A 20682-nucleotide genomic window follows, 5' to 3' on the forward strand; every position below is an offset into this window, starting at 1 on the left:
TCACTGGGTTTGCAACAGCCCTTCCCTTCCTCTTTCACCACACCTACATCTCTCCATCCATCCAACCCTCCCTCCCTTCTGTATTCACTCCCTCCCTACCAGTTGTGGCTCTGCAACAGTCAAGCTATTCATCACCCATGGCCTGTAGTCATGACCCCAATCACACACCCTAATACTCACACAGAGCTGAAAACCCATCCCTGCTGAAGACCCATGTGACGGGACGGAATGAGTGTTTTGAGGGGAACAGAGAGGGGGACTTTGGTCTATAATGTATTTTTCGTGATGCGTCAGACACCAGTAAGACTAGCTGTCGCCTCTCTGCGGGTTAACGGCAGAGGGATACAATGTGGAATATAGATCAGTGGAAGATGGATGGAGGACCAGGAGCTCCGGTCGGTCCCGCAGGTCCCAGACCAGAGATTAACTAAATATTAGCTGACACAAACACAGGGGAGAGACACAGCTGCTGCTGCCTGCCTCCAGGACAATGGAGACTGCTTTTATCCTCTATAGTCACTGACGAGTCTCTCTCTCTATCCATCGAACCCTCCCCTCTCTTCTCCATCCATGCTGTATTCTCTCACTCCCTCCCTTCCAGTTGTGGCTCTGCAACAGTCAAGCTATTCATCACCCATGGCCTGTAGTCATGACCCAAAACACACGCCCCAATACTCACAGCGCTGAAAACCCATCCCTGCTGAAGACCCATGTCACGGGACAGAATGAGAGTTTGAGAGGAACAGTGAGAGGGAGAGCGAGAAAGCGAGAGAGAATCCCCATACTTTAACGATGACAGCTTCCCTATCATAGACAGGGAGATCAACCACTTGCAGGCTCAGGGACATGCACTAGTCTGTGGCGACCTGAACGTCAGAACTGGACAAGAACTTGACACTCTCAGTACAAAGGGGGAAAAACTCCTACCTACAGGTGACAGCATTCCCTCCCCACTATGCCCCCTACAAAGAAACAATATAAAAAAAAAAATGTACAGCTCATCTCTTGGCAGTAGCGCTGCAGATTACTTTATCACTGACCTCAACCCAGAGGTACTCAGAGCGTTCACAGTCAGCTCACTGACACCCCTATCAGATAACAGCAAAATTACAGTCTACTTGTCAACTTGGATGGAAAATGACTGAGGATGATCGTTGACGATATCGCCATCTCTTCAATCTAAGCCTACATGAGTGTGTGCCCTCAGATCCGGAAGGTAGCAAACATCATTCCGCTACCCAAGAATAGCAAAGCACCTTTTACTGGCTCAAATAGCCCAGGATGTTACCAACCCTTAGTAAATGTTTGGAGAGAAAAAAATTGTTTGACTAGATACAATACTATTTCACAGTAAACAAATTAAAACAGATTTTCAGAATGCTTATAGGAAAGGGCATTCGACATGTATGGCACAAATGACTGACGAATAGCTGAGAGAAACAGATTTTTTTTTAAGAATGTGGGAGCTGCTTTGTTAGACTTCAGTGCAGCTTTTGACATTATCGATCATAATCTGCTGCTGGACAAACTTGTGTAATGGCTTTACATCCCCTGCTACATTGTGGATCGAGAGTTACCTGTAACAGAACAGGGTGTTCTTTAATTGAAGCCTCTACAACATAATCCTGGTAGAGTCAGGCATTCCCCAGGGCAACTATCCAGGCCCATTACTTTTAAAAAATCTTTACGAATGACCTGGCTCTGAGTAAAGCCTGTGTATGTATGCTAATGGCTCAACACGCCTGGTAAGTAGTCCAGGTGCTACCACAGCAAGTGAAATCACTGCAACACTTTAACGAGCTGATGTCAGCTTTAGAATGAAAGCTAAAACTAAAAGCATTGTATTTGGGCCAAATCATTCACTCAACCTCTAAATCTTGTAATGAAACATTTGGAAATTGAGAGAGTTGAGGAGACTAAAATGCTTGGGATAACTCTGGATTGCAAACTCTAATGGTCAAAATATATTGATGCAACAGTAGCTAAGATGGGGAGAGGTCTGTCGATAACAAAGAGCACCTCTGCCTTCTTAAAAACGCTATCAACAAGGCAGTTCCTACATGCCCTAGTTGACGCACCTGGACTACTTTCCAGTCGTGTGGTCACTGGTGCCACAAAGAAGGACTTACGTAAATTACAATTGACCCAGAAAAAGGAAGCAAAAAGAGAGCTAACATTAATAATATGCATGTCAATCTCTCCTGGCTCAAAGTAGAGGAGAGATCGACTTCATCACTACTTGTATTTGTGCGAAGTATTGACATTTTCGATGCACAGAGCTGTCTGGTGGGAACTGGAACACGCTGGGATCCAAAGCATCCCAAACATGCTCAATGGGTGACATCTGGTGAGTATGCAGGCCATGGAAGAACTGGGAGATTGTCAGCTTCCAGGAATAGGGCACATATCTTTGAAAAATGGGGCTGTGTAATATCATGCTGAAAATGAATGGCACGACAAATGGGCCTCAGGATCTCGTCAAGGTATCTCTGTGCATTCAAATTGCCGTCAATAAAATGCAATTGTGTTCAGTTGTCTGTAGCTTATGCCTGCCCATACCATAACCCCGCTGTCGCCATGGGGCACTCTGTTCACAACGTTGACATCAGTAAACCTCCCGCTCACCGAACGCCATACACGCTGTCTGCCATCTGCCCAGTACAGTTGAAACCAGGATTCATCTGTGAAAAGCACACTTCTCCAGCATGCCAGCTAACATCAAAGGCGAGCACTTGACCACTGAAGACGGTTACGAAGCTGAACTGCGGTCAGGTCAAGACCCTGGTGGACACACAGATGAGCTGCCCGGGGACGGTTTCTGACAGTTAGTGCAGAAATTCTTCGGTTGTGCGAACCCACAGTCATGGACTGGCGTGGTTACACATGGTCTGCAGTTGTGAGGCTGGTCGGACGTACTGCCAAATTCTCTAAAACAACGTTGGAGGCAGCTTATGGCAGAGAAATTAACATTCAATTCTCTGGTAACAGCTCTGGTGGACATTCCTGCAATCAGCATGCCAATTGCACGCTCCCTTAAAACTTGAGACATCTGTGGCATTGTGTTGAGTCACCAAACTGCACATTTTAGAGTGGCCTTTTATTGTCCCCTGCACACTACCTGTGTAATGAGCATGCTGTTTAATCAGCTTCTTGATATGCCACATCTGTAAGGGGGATGGATTACCTTGGCAAAGGAGAAATGCTAACTAACAAGGATGTAAAGAAATTTGTGAACAACATTTTAGAGAAATAAGCTTCGTGCATATGGAACATTTCAGGGATCTTTTATTTCAGTTCATGAAACATGTTGAGTTTATATTTGCACATTGCTACATTACTGAACATAGCCATAATATAACATTTGAAATGCCTCTATTCTATTGAAACTTTGAGTATGTTTACTGTTAATTTCTGATTGCCCCAGGAAAAGTGTTTATTTCAATGTAAACATGTTTCCCATGCCAATAAAGCCCTGTGAATTGAGAGAGAAAGAAAGAGCACACACACACAGGTCCACATAATACACAGAGACATGTGAACTGCATAGTACACACACACACACACACCACACACACACACACACCCTGGGAAAACCAGGCTGCTAATCACATTCTCTCCTTCCTTTCCCGGCGGATGGAGGGAGGGAAAAAGGAATACATCTTTATTAGGAGACGTGTCCCTGCTCTATCGATCCGACCGCCCCCCTCTCTCTCCCCCACTCTCTCTTTGCTTTATTTTGTTTTTATAGGTGTGTCTGCCATCCAGTCCAATAGACTGACTATGTCAGAGAGTGGGCCATTACCCATCTCTCCCTGGAATACCCATGTCTCCAAGGGCCCTGCTGAGACTGCAAGGAGGGCCTGAGCATAGAAATATAATGACTTTCTGACCATTCTATTTCTATGAGCCTCGGTGGGTTGTGCTGAGAGGGCCTGAGTGGGTTGGGCTGCCCGGGGAAACAGGCAGGACAGAATGGGCCACGTCAGACAGACACAGGCACAAATCTAGAACACTGCATCAATTCTGCTAAGCCAGCATTCCAAATGGTAGCGTACACCAAATATGGCCACTGGTGTTCGCACTCCCCACCGCTGAATGCTGCTTCGGATAGCAGTGGTGTGGTTCAGAGAGCATAGAGCCTCAGGTCATGTCTGGCTCATGGTACTAGAGCAGGGAGTAGAGTTTCCTGTGGGAGCCTTGCGGACACAGGAAGTAGTATAGAAACACTGTGGGCCTATCTAGATGGACGAGTGTAAATAAGATATGAGCTTCTATTACCATGCTTAAAAAGGATGTCCTCCAGTGTTTTTTCTACTTCTCCTATTGAGTATAAATACAGTAAAGCGCACACACTAAAAGGGTAAAATAAATTAAATGTTTTGAGCAAAATAGTAGTTTTTTTGACAACTGCAAACTTCAAGGAGTAGGGCACTCGGGGAGTTGGTCTGAAGGCCACTTTATTGTCATTGGTCTCCTACTTGACTGAGAAACAATAGAGGCGCACTAGAGAACAAAAGAGGAAAGGCCACCACCTCACTTGTGTCATGTCATGAGGATACCTGGACCACCTATTGTGAGTTACCTTTTGTTAAGTAAATCAGGTGTTCAATTTGTTGAAAATGGGATGAATTTAAAGGCCCAGTGCAGTAAAAAAAAAAAAAAAAAATCCTGTGTTTTATGTGTATTTCCACATTTGAATAATACTGTGAAATTATGATAAAACTAAAAACGCATTAATATTGAGAAATTGGTCTTTGCTAAGAAGCTATTTCAGTTTATTTTTCACATATTTAATTGAAAACAATCACACTTAATGGTTACCCAGAAATTATTTGATATTGAGATTTAAAAAAATGGCTGCATTGGACCTTAAAAAATGTAGAAGGATATGATAGTAGGGAAGAGCTTGAGAACAGACAAAGAGAGAGATAAATGGTGAGAGTGAAAGAGAATCTAAGATGGAAAGAAACTTGAGGGCCAAACTAAATTCCATTGGTCCTTTAAAAACAGCTCTCATCCCCCTCATGCCTGAAGAGCCATTCACTTCCACTTCCACATAGCAGTGCATGCATACCTGACATACCAACCAACTCAACTACAGCAGTAGCCTCTGAATAGCCACAGGCTCCTCACACAGACACAAAGACTGCCTCAAATGGCACTCTATTCCCATATAGTACACCACTAGTCCTAGTGGAATAGGGTGGCATTTGGGGACATACACAAAGGTTCCAGATACAAGTTGAGCTTAACCTCTAAAAGCAGTTGTTACTAAGATAACATATGGAATTGTTTTAAGGATGGTCATACCATGGATCATTTAGCCATTTGATTTGGAATTTTAGGACCTCGTTAGGTATAAAACTAAATTGATAAAATATTGAATTTGGCCTTTACTTCTTTAGCTCATAGAAAACACATTGAATAACATTCATAAATTGGTAAAAAAAAAAAATGAAATCACAAGAAATAAAGGTTTTAAAGTGTCTTTTCCCCCCCTTTTTGAAAACACATTTAATCCCTTATTTTTGTTAGCATAAAACTACCGCCATACTTCCATTCATTTGTATTGTTGACCTTCATGAGTCCCGTGACACTTGTGAGGGTCGTAGAGCAAAACGGAGTGGTCATAATAGTTTTGTAGACCAAACTGTTTGGACGAAAAATACATTTTTGTGAGAAGACCGATTTTCTTCGGGATGATCTGACAACCACCGCTGTAGCCCGGGCCACCTTCCACCGCAGATGCGGAAGGCAGACATAGGCAGGTGCGGTGGATTGAAGCTCAGCCCATACAACAACAAAAAATATCTAGCGTGAACTGGTGGATTTTGATGCAGATTTTTTAAATTATGTTACTTAGACTTGACACACGGGCCCGTCAATAGACTTAATTAACCACACATACGGGATCAAATTCAGATATTCATCATCGTAATACCAAGTTTAAGCATACAGCAGTTATATCATATATGCTACTGCGATATACAGTAGACCTGCCTACATACTCAGTGGTGTCATATAAACTTGTGCTTTTTTACTCAAGTGTCATATTGTGCTTTGTGTTACTCTGGGGGCGTTTGTGTCCTCAGCCAGATACCTGTAGAGGGTTTTGCTACACTATTTAAAAACACGTCTTCTGATGCGTGTAATGTGTATCTGGAAAATTACGATTCACGCACCTTCTCTCTCCAATCAGCGTGAGTGACAGACAGCGTTGACATCTCTCCAACGCAAACAGTTAGAAACAGCTTCCTCGATATCCACATACAAGCTCTTTCTGCTAGTGAAGTTGTGTTTATTGGAAAACTATCATGCGACTCTCTGACTATTCTGAACCTCGTTGTCACTGAGGAGGGCGGAGCCGTTGAGTGAACACCTTCACCCGAAGTGCGTGCGTTGCCTCATAGCCAGGTAAAACCCTCATCCTCGTCTGGTATTGCTTATTGTGTGGGCACCAGAGAGAAAGAAAAAATATATATATAACTTGCCTGGCGCCCCAAGGCTATGAGACAAGTGTGTGTATGAGAGAATGGAAACAAGATAGGGTGAGAATGCTGATTGACGGGAATGCCATCCACCCTCTTATCATTACAGTGCCTGAACTATATCCAAGTTGACACACACACAAATGACTAGAGTAGGCTATACTGTATCTACAATTTATCTTTAGAAACTTATTTCAGATTAGAATTTCCCTATCCAAACACAACAGTAACCGTTGAGCCGTAAACAACACAAACCAGTCTTGGTTCAGTTAGGGACAGGAAGCAACAGTCAAACCGCCCATTCCCCCCAGTGGTGACTGGTCGCTCACCATGTTTGTTTTGGGCAGATAGAGATGTTTGTTCTCAATCAGTAACGACAGCAGGTAGGCTAACCATCCACCTCTCTGCTCCAGGCTTAAATGACTGAGGACCTGGACAGGGGAGGACATGTACACACAAACCGGGATCCAGGTGCTATGGGGGCGGGGGAGCCTGTTCATCAGGTGCTGTGGTGGAGCTGAAAATACAGAGAACTCTTTCAGACACACATACACGCACCTTTCAGTTTTTGCCTCTGGGCTGATTCAAAGCTCTTTAGCGACTGAAGGTGTGAAGGAACAAACAGCTGTTGACCACACACACACCACAGAGAAGCACTGTTCCATGGTCATAATGATAAGGTGTATAACATGGTTAGTACACACACACACGGTATAGAGGCGCACACACAGGATCACTTTCCTCCCACAGTCAGCAGTGGCTTGGAGAGATGAATGCTTATTTCTGCAGCAGCCCATTGCTGCAAAGAGGAATTAATTATGAAGAGAGAATAGAGGAGAGGGAACACTGTTTTCCCACCAAACACTCCTTACCCTTGGATGGTGCTACTGTTCCCTTTGGAAAGTCTGCTGTTTACTCTACCCCAGGCCCAGCCATGTTTCCATGACGATAGGATCCCAGGGTCAGTCACATGGCAAGGGGGAGAAGGGAGTCTCAGGGCCCAATTCAATAACAACAAGCTAACCTGGTTACTGGGTTAAGGTAAAAATAACACCAGAGTAGGCCTTAAGTCTGAAAGATTACGTGCTTGAGTTTCTTTTCTATTTCACACAGTAAAATAAATTAGAGAAACAATGTCTAAAAGCCTTCTGAGTGTGCTTTAAGAGTTGGAAAAGGAGATAAATGTCAAATATGTGTGCTCAGATAACTAACCTGGTAAAAATAAAGGAGCAAACTTTAAGTAAATAAAGGCTCCTCTAACCCCCCCATTTTTTATATATATTTTTTATTTAAATTTTTAAAAATCGACATAAATACAAATATAAATTTAAAAAAAGGCTTCTCTATAACTGGCAAGTAGAGGCCTAGAGCTTTCTGGTGGCTTAATGCGCAAATGGAGCCACAGCGAGACTCAAAGACAACATGCTCATGCAAGATTTAAGTTCCCGATATTAAATTCTGCACTTCTGTGAACAAAATGCTTAAAATGTCAAAGCAGGCCCCTGAAAAGGCCCCGGATAGCCCTGGTAAATTCTTTAAGTGGCTTTTGCTGAAGCACTGAAGCAGAGAAAATCTAATAAAATGTTATGTCACATGCTTTGTAAACAACAGGTGTGTTGTCAATGACACCGTCTCTAAGTCATAGACATTTAAAATATCTTACAAACACGTACACCAACCTGTCCTCTCAAGTGCAAGCGAGTATGCACACACACACACACACACGTTGTTTTATCCCCTGCTAAGGAGGCTAGTCCTCTCCCTCATTTACCCCAAGGTGATTCAAAAGAGTGCAAAGGGGGTGGATGGGGGTCCAGACTTGCCACGCGGTAGCTGGAGTGGCTGGAGTCTTTGACAATCTTTAGGGGCTTCCTCTGACACCGCCTGGTATAGAGATCCTGGATGGCAGGGAGCTCGGCCCCAGTGATGTACCGGGCCGTACTAAGCCCCTTTGCGGTCGGATGCCAAGCAGTTGCCATACCAAGCGGTGATGCAGCCAGTCAAGGTTCTCTCAATGGTGCAGCTGTAGAACTTTTTGAGGGCCCAAGCCAAATCTTTTCAGCCTTTAGGGGGGGAGGATTCTTCAAAACTGTGTTTGAACTATGATAGGTCCTTAGCGATGTGGACACCAAGGAACTTGAAGCTCTTGATCCGCTTCACTACAGCCCTGTCGATATGGATGGGGCCTGCTCGGCCCCCCCGTTTCCTCTACGCCACGATCAGCTCCTTTGTCTTTCTGACGTTGAGGAAAAGGTTGTCGTCTTGGCGTCACACTGGCCTCTTCCCTATAGGCGGTCTCATCGTTGTCGGTGAACAGGCCTACCACCGTCATGTTGTTCAGCAAACTTAATGGTGTTGGAGTCGTGCGCGGCCACAGTCGTGGGTGAACAGGGAGTACAGGAGGGGACTAAGCACACACCCCTGTGGGGCCCCTGTTTTGAGGATGCGTTGTTGGCTTGGGCCCTTACCACCTGGGGACGATATGAGCGATATGAAGGCCTAAAAGATAGGAGGAAATATGTAATGATGACAGTACTGCTTGCACACTCATCATTGGCATATAAGTGCTTAAGACATGGTTTATTAGGGGACACACACACAGAGAGAAAGCATGGAGTAAACAGCTTGATGCCAAGATATTTGCAACATGATGACAATCATCTCCATAGCTCATATTTTTTATTTTACCTTTATTTAACCAGGCAAGTCAGTTAAGAACACATTCTTATTTTCAATGACGGCCTGGGAACAGTGGGTTAACTGCCTGTTCAGGGGCAGAACGACAGATTTGTACCTTGTCAGCTCGGGGGTTTGAACTTGCAACCTTCCGGTTACTAGTCCAACGCTCTAACCACTAGGCTACCCTGCCGCCCTCATAATGTGTACCCGGTTATAAAGCAGTACAAAACCCCTTTTTCTGGCTAACATGCCAGCAGGTAATGGAAGAGGGGCCAGTGCATAGCCCTAATCAAGACTCACCAGGATGTAAAGAGGTTAACCCTTTTCTCTCTCTCACACACACACACACAAAATCACAAGCGGACCAAGAAAGGATGACATTGACACTCATGCAGGCGTGATATTTCCCTCAGTGATATTTCAGGCAGAGCAAAATATGACCTGGATGAGAGTAATGGAAAAGCAGCGTCCCGACATGCTTTTGTCATGCTATGTTGGCCATCCCTAAACTGCATTCTCAGCTCAAAATCAGACACAGAACAATAGCTAGCCATAGTCCACACAAGGTGCCATGTGTTGTTCCCTGTGGCACTGATCAGAATGAGCCCATTGTGTGGAATTCAGTTCAATAGTTCAGGTGAATTCAGCGTGCTCGTTTGGCATTGTCAAGCCTGTAGGTATTGACCAAGCAGACCACACAGTGACTGGTAATAAGTCCACAGGTACACATCACAATGATAGAATACATCACTACCCTAGAATCCTGGGGCTGTTGAGAAACTAGTATCCTTACCAATTATGTTAGTGCTCACTTGTTCGTATTTTCTTGGGAAACAGTATTAACAAAGAGCAATAGCCCTAACTAGGCGATGTTCTAGCCTGTACATTGTTATTACCCTAATTACATACGTTATTGATGTAGAAATTACCTCGGTATAATGCCCATGTATGTAATGTTTCAGAATATTCCTTTGGAACATCAGTGTTCCCAGAGTGGGGAATGTCAGAGAGAGGGGGAGCGTTTCATTATGCTACATACTGGATCTACTGTTTATCCTTCCCCGCCTCTCTCTCTCCCCATCTTTGCATCTTTTCATCTTTTTACACAATCTCTCCTACCCCTCCTACTTCTACAGCACCCCCCTCTGTTCAATTCCTCAAACCCAGCATCGATGTAGGGGGGGTATAAAATAATGTGTGATTAATGTCTTTGAGAAACAGATAAATAATCACAGGAGACCAGGGGGGCTGCTAGTTGGCCTTAGGGTAGTAAATATGGAGAGTTTTATGGCTGTTCACCAGGGAGAGACGGAGAGGGGGAGGAGAGAGGGGGAGAAGTACAGACGCTGATTCATTCAAGTATATTAGCTTTTCCCTATACACACAATAACCTCTGCCTTCTCTATCTCTCTCTGTTCCTGTACTGTCTTTCATCCTCATCACCCAACAGTACACACACACACACACACTTAAGGACAAATTCCCCTGTGTTTGATGTGTCCCTACATGCTGTGGTTTGTGATGCGGTTGACAGCCCGCTCCACCCCACGTCACCCTGCTTTTAAGCCGTTCCTCCAGTGACAGCCTGTCCCCTGGAGAAGATGGCATCATTTATTTATCATATTCTTGCCTTGGCTTTATTTTCACAGCAACAAAAAAAATCTGGGGTGAAAATGTCAATCAGCACAACAGGCACTCCTGCTGTGGGCTCACTGGTCATCCTCACTCTTCCTGTTAGCATGCAGAATGAGACCGACAACACACACTCCCCCTCTTTCTATTCCTCTCACACACACACTCTCCCTTTCTTCATTCTATTCTTTTCTCTCTCTCACACACACACACCTCACCAAATCCGAGCTAACACTCATTTGCAAGAACTGACAATCTATGTCTCACAGAGAAGCCAAACAGCAGAACATAAACAAGCCCTAATGCTGAGGAATCTGGTAAACAGATAGGAGCTGGTGGAGTGATGCTCTTTGGGGCTGCTCACAATAGTAACACAGATCCTTCTGAAGGGAAAGAACAAGGGGAGGAGGCTGAGGAAAGATCATGCATAAAATCATGTTTGCAGATTGCATTATAAATTCAGATGAACTGGGGAGGGTAATGGGATTAAAATGCTGAAGTGTTTCCAAGGGTGGGGAGGCAAAGAGTGACAGCTGAGTTTATTGCAATGACGAATGCAGGGAAATCTTATGGCTCTGGCAAAGGGAAGCAGTTGAGCCAATAGCAGTCTAAATGTCTGTATTTTTTTATACTTGGATATCCCACAAATAATAATGCATTATTGAACAGGGCGCATGATTGTGCGTTGTTGGCATACATTAGCGCGTACCATATCGTAGCCTTTCTCGTGTTTGAAAGAAGAAGAAAAAATATCTCACGAATGCTGAAAACGTAGCAGAGGAAAAGCTTACATGGTGTTTAGCAAACAAAATAGAAGCGCTGTGGCTTTAAATCCCCGTCCCTCCCAACCTTTCTAAATATCTTCTATTTAGCCAGTGGTGAAAAGGGGGGCTTTTGTCTGGTTACCCATTGGAGGGGGACAGCAAGCTGAAAAGACACAAACGATCACGAAAATAGGAACAAAGTGCTAAGCTTTCAATTGGGAATGGCTCAGAGCAATTTTATATGCGCACTGGGCAAAAACAAGGGGGTAGGGTAGCTGGGTTGTTTTCTGTAGGTTACCCTACCCCCTTACTGGAAAATATAGAATCGCATGGGATGAGTGTGGGTAGAAAATTGCAAATGACTTAGTCTGTGAGAATTGAAATAACACGAGCCGTTTGACTAAACATGGTTCCCTTGAAATTCCAAGCAATGTGGGTTAGCTTGGAACTGTGTTAGCTACTCCCCGGCCAGCATCATATTTCCCAGTAGCCTAGCGAAAGCTACTCACCGACTTGCAGTACGTTGTCCACCCAACCGCCCTCCAGCAGAGTGACACCCCGTAGGAAAGGCAGCTGGGTCTCGTCATTGTTTTCCCCGCTAGTTCCACTCTCATCTCCCCCTGCGTTGAACGAAGAATACATGCAGATCTCCTTTTCACTCCTCGGAAACGACCAGTACACGATCCTTCTCTGGACGGGTTCTGGAATCCGTTCGAACCGTTCTTCCACCCTTTGGAATGGCCACTTCTCTGCGACTCTCCGAGCCGCGATGTCGAGCAGCGATTCGGGGTTGTGTGTTTTTCCCAATCCCCCTGGAGCGGACCCCGGACCGCCACAAAGTACTCCTCCAGCCCGCTGCCCCTGCCTGCATGCCGGGTTGTAGCCGGGCCGGCAGCAGAGCCGCTTGGCCGGGGGCTGCTGGACTCGCTCCGCCATGATCGCACCGCTGTAACTTGTAGCGCAGTTCCTCTCGGATCATATAAACGGGATAAGGAAGAGAAAAAGACGCTCTCCAGCCGATTGTTTTCCGTACATGGAGAGGCGACCCTTATTTGGAATAGTAGGCGGTGTCTTCGGGTTCAGTGAAGTCCTTTGTGTTGTCAAATTAACAGAGATGGGTGTGATCCTGGACAGATTCCAGCGCACGAGTGGCGCTAAAAAAGGAACTGAAGGCGGAATTCCCGAACGTCGGCAAATCCTTTGTGAAGCCATTCCGGAGCGAGAGGGCGGGGCCTTTGCAGCCGAAGAGACTTTGAAGTTTGTTTGCGTTTGAGTTTAAAGGCGGGGTCTAATCCATGTGTGGTTTTATAGGGTAAAAGAAGCAAGAGTTTAAATAAAACCGAATTTTAAACTGGGTCCGAATTGAAGACTTCAACCAACCGCAGGCTCTCTCGTCTCAATAACATCACGAGTGACTGGGTTGTTTTCTAAATTCAGAGGGCTCTCAACCGTAGGCGAGGGGAGAGGGCTTGAAAGGAACCTGAGGATATGGATGAGTGAATTCTCTAGTAATTGTATAAATACAGGTCTTATTCTATTATCAATAGCCTCTCTCTTGACCTCATCAAGCTTACACACACACACAGTCCACTTGCATGCTCGAAAAAGTGCCTTAAATTCAACACTTTTTATGAATGCCCATGTATATTAAAGGGTTTGAATACGATCCTCGCTATATGAGCTAAGTTACAGTTCCCACCAAGTGGGTTAACCCTATTGGCGCGATGTGAACAGGATTCGCTTCTCTGCTCCACCGTTCACTACGTTGGTGTCAGAAGTGGGATGTGGCCACCGGACATGTAAAGGGGCTGAGTAGTCAAAGCACGGGGATGTGCTTTCCCGTTTGGAGTGGGCAATGTAGCTCACTATATTTATATTCAGTTAAGAACAAATTATTATTTACAATGACGGCCTACCCCAGCCAAACCCTAACACGGGCCAATTGTGCGCCGCCCTATGGGACTCCCAATCACGGCCAGTTGAAATATCAATCAATCACCCGATGTCACAAAGTGCTATACAGAAACCCAGTCTAAAACCCCAAAGAGCAAGCAATGCTGATACAGCCTGGAATCGAACCAGGGTCTGTAGTGACGCCTCTAGCACTGAGATGCAGTGCCTTAGACTGTTGCGCCACTCCGGAGCTCCTATATGGGCCATATTACAATTCCTACTAATTGAGTTAACGCTATTGGCACGATGTGTAAGGTATTTGCCTTTCACACCTGAGACCCAAGTTCACTTCCCTGTCCTGCTGTTCCCTACATTACTTTATAACTAGCCTATATGCCTAGACTATGTAGAAATGGAATGTTAAATATTTATATATACCTATAAAAATATTACCTAGACAGACCATTAATCTGTTCCAGCTGGCTGTTAGGCACTGTTTGGCGTAGCACAGCACATTTTTTACCAACTTTAACTTGTCAATACCTTCTCAATATCCGACTTGGAAGGCAACCAATGTGTTCTAAATGTCTATGTCAAGTTGCAGGGGGTTCATTTTATTTAGAAAAATGCTCCATTATTAAACGAACATTTAAAAATCTCCATTAAGTAATCCAACAATGTGTTTGCCACCATTTTGTCTATTTCAAATCTTCTCTCATTGATGGAGAGAGTCCACCCCAAAGTGCAGCATGTCATGATGACACTCACCTGTCTCGATCAATGAGAGTAGATTTGAAAGACAAGATGGCAGCGTACACATTGTTAGATTAATTCATGGAGCAAAAAAACACTTAACCCGCAGAGCATTTTCTAGATTCAAACAAACCCCCGTGCAACTTGACATTGATTGTCTTCCAAGTTGGGAATTGAGGATGTATCGCCAAGTTAAAGTTGGTTGAAAATTCTCTGTGCTACGCCAAACAATAACTAACTTGTAACGGTTAATGGAGCATCACATTAGCCCGTTACAATCCGCTAGCTTTTTGTATCCAGTATATTCAGTTCATAGCAACCATTTCAGCAAAGCTCTATTACAAGCACCAAAATTATGGAATAAACAAAACTGTTTAAATAGGGCATATTCCCTAAACCTATTACAAGCCCATCACATCATTTGTAATGGAAATTAAGTTTAGGTCCAGAAAGGTGCACCTTCCAAGTAGGCAAATAATAATTTGATATACTGTAGTATATTGTAAGCCTATATGGTCTGTTGAATGCTGTGATTAAAAAAAAAAAGCATATTTGCCTTAACAAGAACAGATGGAAAGTCATGGACTCATTCACTGAACAGGAAAGAAAAACCTTGCCCAGTTTAAATGAGCATACAAAATCCCAACTGCAAGCCCTCTGCTTGGTATGTGCATTTGCCTGTCTGGATGTCCTGCATGTGTTTCAGTCTGACCCCTCTCCTTCCCCTGTGTGCAGGGGCCTTTGAACTGCTCTGAAAGTGATCTGCGCCATATGAATGGAGCAGATGTGACCAAACCCGATTTGGTTTCAATACTTCCTCACAGGAAGTTCAAACAGCCTGCAGCTCCTTTGTCAAATTATTCTTGTTTTTCTTGTCACTCAGGGTCAGAAAACTGGTTGCTTATTTTGACCATCAAAGGACATTTAACACTGCCTTCTTCAGTTTTAACTCAAATAAACAAACATTGATGCAGATGAAGTAACATAGGCCTACCCTTTGAGCACTTTGAACATAACAATTGTCAAAACAGCATGGTCCCAAAATGGTTTCCTCCGAAGAAACACACTTGTGACACAGCACAAGACATTCAGAATGAAGCCACACAGCGCTCACCTGAAAAGGTCTAGGGGTGATTTTATACATGTCTACCTGTTCACAATTGATTAGGGTCCTTTGTTAAACATGGTCCAAAATGGGTATATCATATCCCGTCACACTGGCAAAGAATGTTCTTGAATTTACCGTTTTTTTAATGGATGGCTCTCGACTCACTACATGCACACCATAATGCGATTATTGTTGATAGTCAGATTAATATAAGAGTTCGATTAAAACGTTTACATGCTTTGCAGGAAGAACGATTTCCCTGATAATGCTGTTTACATGAACACATCTGAAAACAGGCTACCTGATAAATGCAGAAAATCGCCAGTCAAAATAAATGTTCTACCACAGCGAACATGTTATTTTTGGAAGCATATTTGATTCTGAGTTAGGACATAAATCTTGTATATGAAAACTACTTATAAAAGACGCATAACGTTCCAATCAATTTTCCCGAACTCACTTCACTCATACTAAAAAGAGAATCTCGCTCGGCTGGTCCTAACACATGCGCAGTTCAAACACACCGCTAGAACGCAGAGAACGCCCATTACGGTGTTTACGGGTGCGTTCGTAAATTCACTTTGGCTATCTACTCCGATTTCAGAGCTCTCGTTTGAGTGTACAGTAAAGCAGAATAACTGTGCAATTTACAAATGGGCGACACCCGTTGAATATGACTGGTGCCAGTAAACGTCGGCAAAAAAAACGTAATTAAATTGTTGCCATCAGAACAGTTACAGTCACCAACGCTCTGGATAACATTAAACCAGCCTAGGGCGAGGAACATGGTCAGAGTGAGGTGTTCTCTCGTGTGAGTCTGGAATTAGCTAGCAAGCTAGCCAACGTTAGCTGGGTGTTTAACTGCTGGTGAAGCTAGAAGGCTCAGCTCAACCCTACTCCTCGGCTAGAGCGCTCTGAACGTCCCAACAGCGAAACACTCTGATTTTACGAACGCCCAAAGTACACTCTGGCACTTCAACTTGAATTTACAAACGCACCCCTAGTGTGCCTGAAAACGTACATGTTCTATCATGATAAAACTACAGTTCCCTATATGCTAGGGTGTCACGTCATAACCAATTGTGAGAACCCACTTCCTGGTGCCAGATCAGCGTGGGATAAAAATAAAAACTTCTCTTAGTTGAGTATGTTTAATTTAATTATACGATGTGAACTGTTATCGCTGTGCTTACTGCTAAACTAGATCAACGTTGATGGGGCAATGAAGTGGTTTTACAATGTAAATAAAGGAGCTATCTTAATTGTTTACAGAAGCTAACGTAATGAAGCTAACCGTTTTATGTAGCTTGCTAAATTAGCTAATGTTGGTTGTAAAAGAGGCAATCTGTCTTTTGCTGCTCGAGTACTAAAACCTCCCTTTAAACATCATTGTCATGGTAAAGAATACTAGCTAGCGTTAGCTAACTACACGTCACCAACTTTTAGAGTATCTAGTTGACTGTTTGATATGCTAAATAGGCGCATTTAATCCATTATTGGGCTACCTATTGCCTAACGTTAGGACCTTATTTTATGTTAAGAGACGAATTGGCTCTGACAGTCAAATACACCATCTTAACGGGAATGGATTCTCAATTGCGGTACGGTTCTAGAACCATAAAGCTATCTACTTTCATATCACATCAAAATAAGTTCACAAATGCAAGATATACACGTATTGTTTAACACAGTTGCAGACGGTATTTTTCAGTGACAAACACGTCTGTGCCTTCCGTTTACACACAGGTGTACGGAGACGCAGATAGCTAATCAGCACAGGTAACGTTAGTCAATGCTGTCATCCATCTGTGTTCCATAAACATGCGCAGTAACATGGAAATATGGCCGTGTGGGAACCCTAACCCTATTTAGCGTCTGAATTGGCTACTAGCTAGCTGGACTGTGACATAAGTTAGCTAGTGGAGTAACACAATATATATACAAAAGTATATGTGGACACCCCTTCAAATTAGTGGATTCGGCCATTTCAGCCACACGTTGCTGACAGGTGTATAAAATCGAGCACACAGCCATGCAATCTCCATATAGACAAACATTGACAGTAGAATGGCCTTACAGAAGAGCTCAGTGACTTTCAATGTGGCACCGTCATAGCATGCCATCTTTCCAACAAGTCAGTTTGTCAAATGTCTACCCTGTTAGAGTTACCCCGGTCACTGTAAGTGTTATTATTGTTAAGTGGAAATATCTAGGAGCAATAACGACTCAACCGCGAAGTGGTAGGCCACACAAGCTCACAGAATGGGACTGCCGAGTGCTGAAGTGCGTAAAAATCGCAACACTCATTACCGAGTTCCAAACTGCTTCTGGAAGCAACGTCACCACAAGAATTGTTAGTTGGGAGCTTCATGAAATGGGTTTCCATGGCCGAGCAGCCGCACACAAGCCTAAGATCACCACGCTTCGGCTGGAGTTGTGTAAAGCTCGCCGCCATTGGACTCTGGTGCAGTGGAAATGTGTTCTCTGGAGTGATGAATTGTGCTTCAGTCTGGCAGTCTGACCGACAAATATGGGTTTGGCGAATGCCAGGAGAACACTACCTGCCCGACTGCATCGTGGAACTGTAAAGTTTGGTGGATGAGGAATAATGGTCTGGGGCTGTTTTTCATGGTTCGGGCTAATTCCAATGAAGGGAAATCTTAACGCTACAATGACATTATAGACAATTCTGTGCTTCCAACTTTGTGGCAACAGTTTGGGGAAAGCTCTTTCCTGTTTCAGCATGACAATTTCCGTGCACAAAGCGAGGTCCATGCAGAAATGGTTTGTCTAGATCGGTGTGGAAGATCTTGACTTGCCTGCACAGAGCCCTGACCTCAACCCTACCGAACACCTTTGGGATTAATTGGATCACCGACTGCAAACTAAGCCTAATCCCCCAACATCAGTGCCCATCCTCACTAATTCTCCTGCGGTTGAATGGAAGCAAGTTCCCGCAGGAATGTTCCAGCATCTAGTGGAAAGCCTTCCCAGAAGAGTGGAGGCCGTTATAGCAGCAAAGGGGGGACCAACTCCATATTAATGCCCATGATTTTGGAATAAGGTGTTTGACGAGCAGATGTCCACATACTTTTGGTCATGTAGTGTCTGTGGTTGAGACTGTAAAATTACGGGGGCAGCTTGACTGTAGTGCACATTTGATTTTCCTCTTGTATACCGGTAGGTATAAAGTCCAGCATACAATATATCCAATGTGAATTGGTTAGATTTGAAATCTGAAGCTGTGTGTGGCTGTATTGATGGAGACTGGGCTACTTCTATGTTAGAGTAGCAGCACCTGTTGGTGATTGGAAATGTTAGAGTTAGCTGTTAAATGTTCAGCAGGACAACAGTGTGTGGGACAGTGGTACCTTTTGGCATAGTGCCTTTGGAAAATATACTCAGTATACAAAAAAATAAACACCGTCCTAATATTGAGTTGCAGCCCCCTTTTGCCAATCAGTTTAGCCTCAATTTGTCAGGTCATGGACTCTACAAGGTTGAAAGCGTTCCACAGGGAGGCTGGCCCATGTTTACTCCAATGCGTCCCACAGTTGTGTCAAGTTAGCTGGATGTCCTTTGGGTGGTGGACCATTCTTGATAAACAAGGGAAGAACCCAGCAGTGTTGCAGTTCTTGACACAACCGGTGCGCCTGTCACCTACAACTGTATCCCATTCAAAGGCACTTAAATCTTTTGTCTTGCCAATTCACCTTCTGAATGGCACACATACACAATCCAGCCTTTTGCACACAATGTAGATAGACTCCTTTTTTTCTCTACTGTGTTATTGACTTGTTAATCGTTTACTCCATGTGTAACTCTGTGTTGTCTGTTCACACTGCTTTGCTTTATCTTGGCCAGGTCGCAGTTGTAAATGAGAACTTGTTCTCAACTAGCCTACCTGGTTAAATAAAGGTAAAATAAAAAGTGTCTCAAGGCTTAAAAATCTTAATTTAACCTGTCTCCTCCCCATCTACACTGAATTGAAGTGGATTTACCAAGTGCCATCAATAAGCAATCAGAGCTTTCACCTGGTCAGTCTGTCATGGAAAGAGCAGGTGTTCTTAATGTTTTGTCCACTCAGTGTATATGTTACAAGATATAGGCCTAAACATACATTTCTCCGACATTATTTCTTCCCATAATTGTTTAGTTTTGGATTGGATAATCTGAATGTAGATCCGTGGTTAAGTTTTGCCCCAAGCTTCTAATTTGTTAATAATTACATTTTTCGTTATTCCCATATTTCAGATTGGAGTTGCTTTTGGCGATCAGGATGATTGACGTGCGGGCGTGGGCGGAGTACGTGGTGGAGTGGGCGGCTAAGGACCCGTACGGCTTTCTGACGACGGTTATCCTGGCGCTCACACCCCTCTTCATCGCAAGCGCCCTGTTGTCGTGGAAACTGGCCAAAATGATTGAGGCGCGCGACCGCGAGCAGAAGAAAAAGCAGAAACGCCAGGAGAACATCGCCAAAGCCAAGAGGATCAAGAAAGACTGAGCCGGAGAGCGGGATCAGGAGAGAAGAGTGGCTACAGTACACAGCTCAACACTCTCTTTACTTGCCACACCCCCACCCCTTGTCTCTTCAACCCAGCCCAGCACTCTTGTCCAGTGTAGGAGGGATGTAGGCCCTACATGGAGGCCTTACAGCGCTGAGGGAACGGTATAGACCGGGGAGGCTCATTCGATGGGACTATCATCACAATGTGGAGATCCACCATCTGAGCTTGGTGGTGTTGCAGTACCTTGCATTCCATTTGTAACAACTTCGCTCCAACGATTTCATTAACTTGTAAAAAAAAAAAAAAAAAAAAGTTATCCATTTGAAGTTACTAATTAAATATCTGAATTATTTTCTTGTTTTTAATGAAGTTCTGAATAAAAAAATATGGCTGTTTTCTCCTTGCAAATCATAACCCTCCCTGAATGATGCTTATCTGAAAAGTTTGAGTTCCTGCCCAACTAGATGCAGTGCAACACCTGTGCATCAACCAATGGTTGCATGCCATGTCAACTGTTCAGTCGGCATAGATGGATAGCTATATCATGCGTTTTGATTATAGTTAAACACCAATCCAAGTGTTTTGACATTTGGCAGGAGTGTACTGTAGTCTGGCAGGAACTCGACCAAGAAGAGAGCCAGGCAATTTTCATACATGGGTTTTATTCAGTGTTTTTAACATCTAGACAATATAACACACACTTCTTGTAAAGGGACTACTCCTGAGACCTGCAACCATCTTGTGAGCTGTGCGATATCCTTTCCGTCATTTAATAAAAATAAAGAATTGTTTAAAAGGTTTGTAGTGTCATGTGTTGGGGGTGTATATATAAAATACAAAGCCATTAAATAAATTAC

At 43.9% G+C, this 20682-nt stretch overlaps 2 protein-coding genes across 4 annotated transcripts in view; one reads left to right on the plus strand and one right to left on the minus strand.

Moving 5' to 3' along the window:
* Positions 1 to 12936, minus strand: part of LOC115111829 (zinc finger SWIM domain-containing protein 6-like) — a 50039-nt gene extending 37103 nt beyond the window's left edge. The window contains exon 1 of the mRNA XM_029638305.2: positions 12073 to 12936. Coding sequence (XP_029494165.1) covers positions 12073 to 12499 — 427 coding nt within the window. The 5' untranslated portion in view covers positions 12500 to 12936. The remainder of the gene's footprint in view (positions 1 to 12072) is intronic.
* Positions 12937 to 16350: 3414 nt separating this feature from the next.
* LOC115111831 (small integral membrane protein 15) lies at positions 16351 to 20625 on the plus strand. 3 transcript variants are annotated; one of them, XM_029638308.2, is made up of 2 exons: positions 16351 to 16457; positions 19572 to 20625. In XM_029638308.2, exon 2 carries the CDS (start codon positions 19597 to 19599, stop codon positions 19819 to 19821), a length of 225 nt encoding a protein of 74 aa, XP_029494168.1. In that variant the 5' UTR covers positions 16351 to 16457; positions 19572 to 19596; the 3' UTR covers positions 19822 to 20625. The 3 variants fall into 3 exon arrangements, with proteins under 3 accessions (XP_029494168.1, XP_029494167.1, XP_029494169.1); XM_029638307.2 differs by having other exon boundaries at positions 16355 to 16462; XM_029638309.2 differs by lacking the exon at positions 16351 to 16457 and adding an exon at positions 16537 to 16557.
* Positions 20626 to 20682: the final 57 nt, after the last annotated feature.

The sequence above is a fragment of the Oncorhynchus nerka genome, linkage group LG27 (genome assembly GCF_034236695.1).
Source record: "Oncorhynchus nerka isolate Pitt River linkage group LG27, Oner_Uvic_2.0, whole genome shotgun sequence".
Lineage (NCBI taxonomy): Eukaryota > Metazoa > Chordata > Actinopteri > Salmoniformes > Salmonidae > Oncorhynchus > Oncorhynchus nerka.

Bases quoted from the DNA above. Each gene is read 5' to 3' on its own strand.
- LOC115111831 (XM_029638308.2), top strand. From the start codon at position 19,597: ATGATTGACGTGCGGGCGTGGGCGGAGTACGTGGTGGAGTGGGCGGCT.